The 1216-nt window shown below is 39.1% G+C and overlaps 1 protein-coding gene across 3 annotated transcripts in view; it reads left to right on the plus strand.

Moving 5' to 3' along the window:
* LOC109205866 (integrator complex subunit 9) overlaps positions 1-960 on the plus strand; it is an 8058-nt gene extending 7098 nt beyond the window's left edge. For all 3 annotated transcript variants that reach the window (XM_019368623.1, XM_019368624.1, XM_019368625.1), the window contains one exon: positions 141-960. In XM_019368623.1, the coding sequence (XP_019224168.1) occupies positions 141-653 (513 nt within the window). In that variant the 3' untranslated portion in view covers positions 654-960. The remainder of the gene's footprint in view (positions 1-140) is intronic.
* Positions 961-1216: the final 256 nt, after the last annotated feature.

Below are 1216 nucleotides of genomic sequence, written 5' to 3' on the forward strand. Positions count from 1 at the left end.
GTCCTCCTCTCTCTCTCTCTCTCTCTCCTACCCCCCCCCCCCCCCCCCCACCCAAACCCCAACCCCAACCCCAAATTTTCTGCTCCAAGATACTGAACCGTTCATGCTCCCTTAACTACTACCCTTTTTGCTTATTTCAGGTTCCTGAGGGTTTGAGGTCCCATATAAGCTGTTGGAACCCCACAATTTCAGTCAGTTATTTCTCTGAAAATGAAACTGTAGTTATACCTAAGTTAAATTATGCAGATATGTACATCGCCATGGACTTGGCTCCTGAGCTGCTCAATTATACAAAAGTAATACATGAAAATAATATTGTAAGATTAAAGGGAGAGTTGCTCGTTGAGCAGGGAAAACATCAGTTAGTTCTTGGAAAGAAGCAAGTGCTTTCTTCACAAGATAGGCCATTGTTATTTCTAGGTAGAGTTGACTTGAACTCCCTTCTGATGGCCCTAAAGAAGATGGGGATGAAAGCAACTGCACATCATGCCCAGATTGCTAATGGATCAGAAACTGTATATACTATTTGCATCTCAGAGCCCAATGAAGCCTTGATAGAGGTTACAGCTTCACAAACCATGATAAGCGTTGCTGATGAGAACACCGCTTCCCTGGTTTCTGAGGCTGTTCGTAGCACTTTAGTTTGTATTTGATAAAAGGTGGCCCTTCTGTATCCCTAGATGCCAATGGTTTAAGAAATTGACTGATCGCTTTCCAGCTTCGAGGGGGAAAATTATTTATTGAACTGGGAGTTGAAACAATGAAAGGTGTCGTGTGGATGGATGTTGGAAGGGAAAAAATGCATATTGTCAATATGTATACTAATATAGTTCTGGTGGTGACAATTGGCTTCCTGTTCCCTTTGCTTTCTCAGCCATCTCCTCTAAGGTTCAAGTACTTTTTTCTGTTTGATGATTGATTGAAGGGACATTTAATTTGAAAGAGCAGATTCCAGATAAACGAAGTTGAAATGCGGATGTTAAATTGAATATTTCTCAAATTCTTAGCGCTCCAATAGTGGTTAATATAAGTATTGGGGGCTGAAAATGCTTCAAGTTTGTCTAGTTATTTACTAGATCATTCCCATTTGAAACCAAAGGTGCAAAAAATGAGATATACTAATATGTACAAGTATAACAGTAAAATATTTAATAAAATGCAAATTTTCAGTTTCTTAATGTCATTTAAGCTGTATCTTGGATTTTATCTCTTTTTC

The sequence above is a fragment of the Nicotiana attenuata genome, unplaced genomic scaffold (genome assembly GCF_001879085.1).
Source record: "Nicotiana attenuata strain UT unplaced genomic scaffold, NIATTr2, whole genome shotgun sequence".
In the NCBI taxonomy this organism is placed as follows: domain Eukaryota; kingdom Viridiplantae; phylum Streptophyta; class Magnoliopsida; order Solanales; family Solanaceae; genus Nicotiana; species Nicotiana attenuata.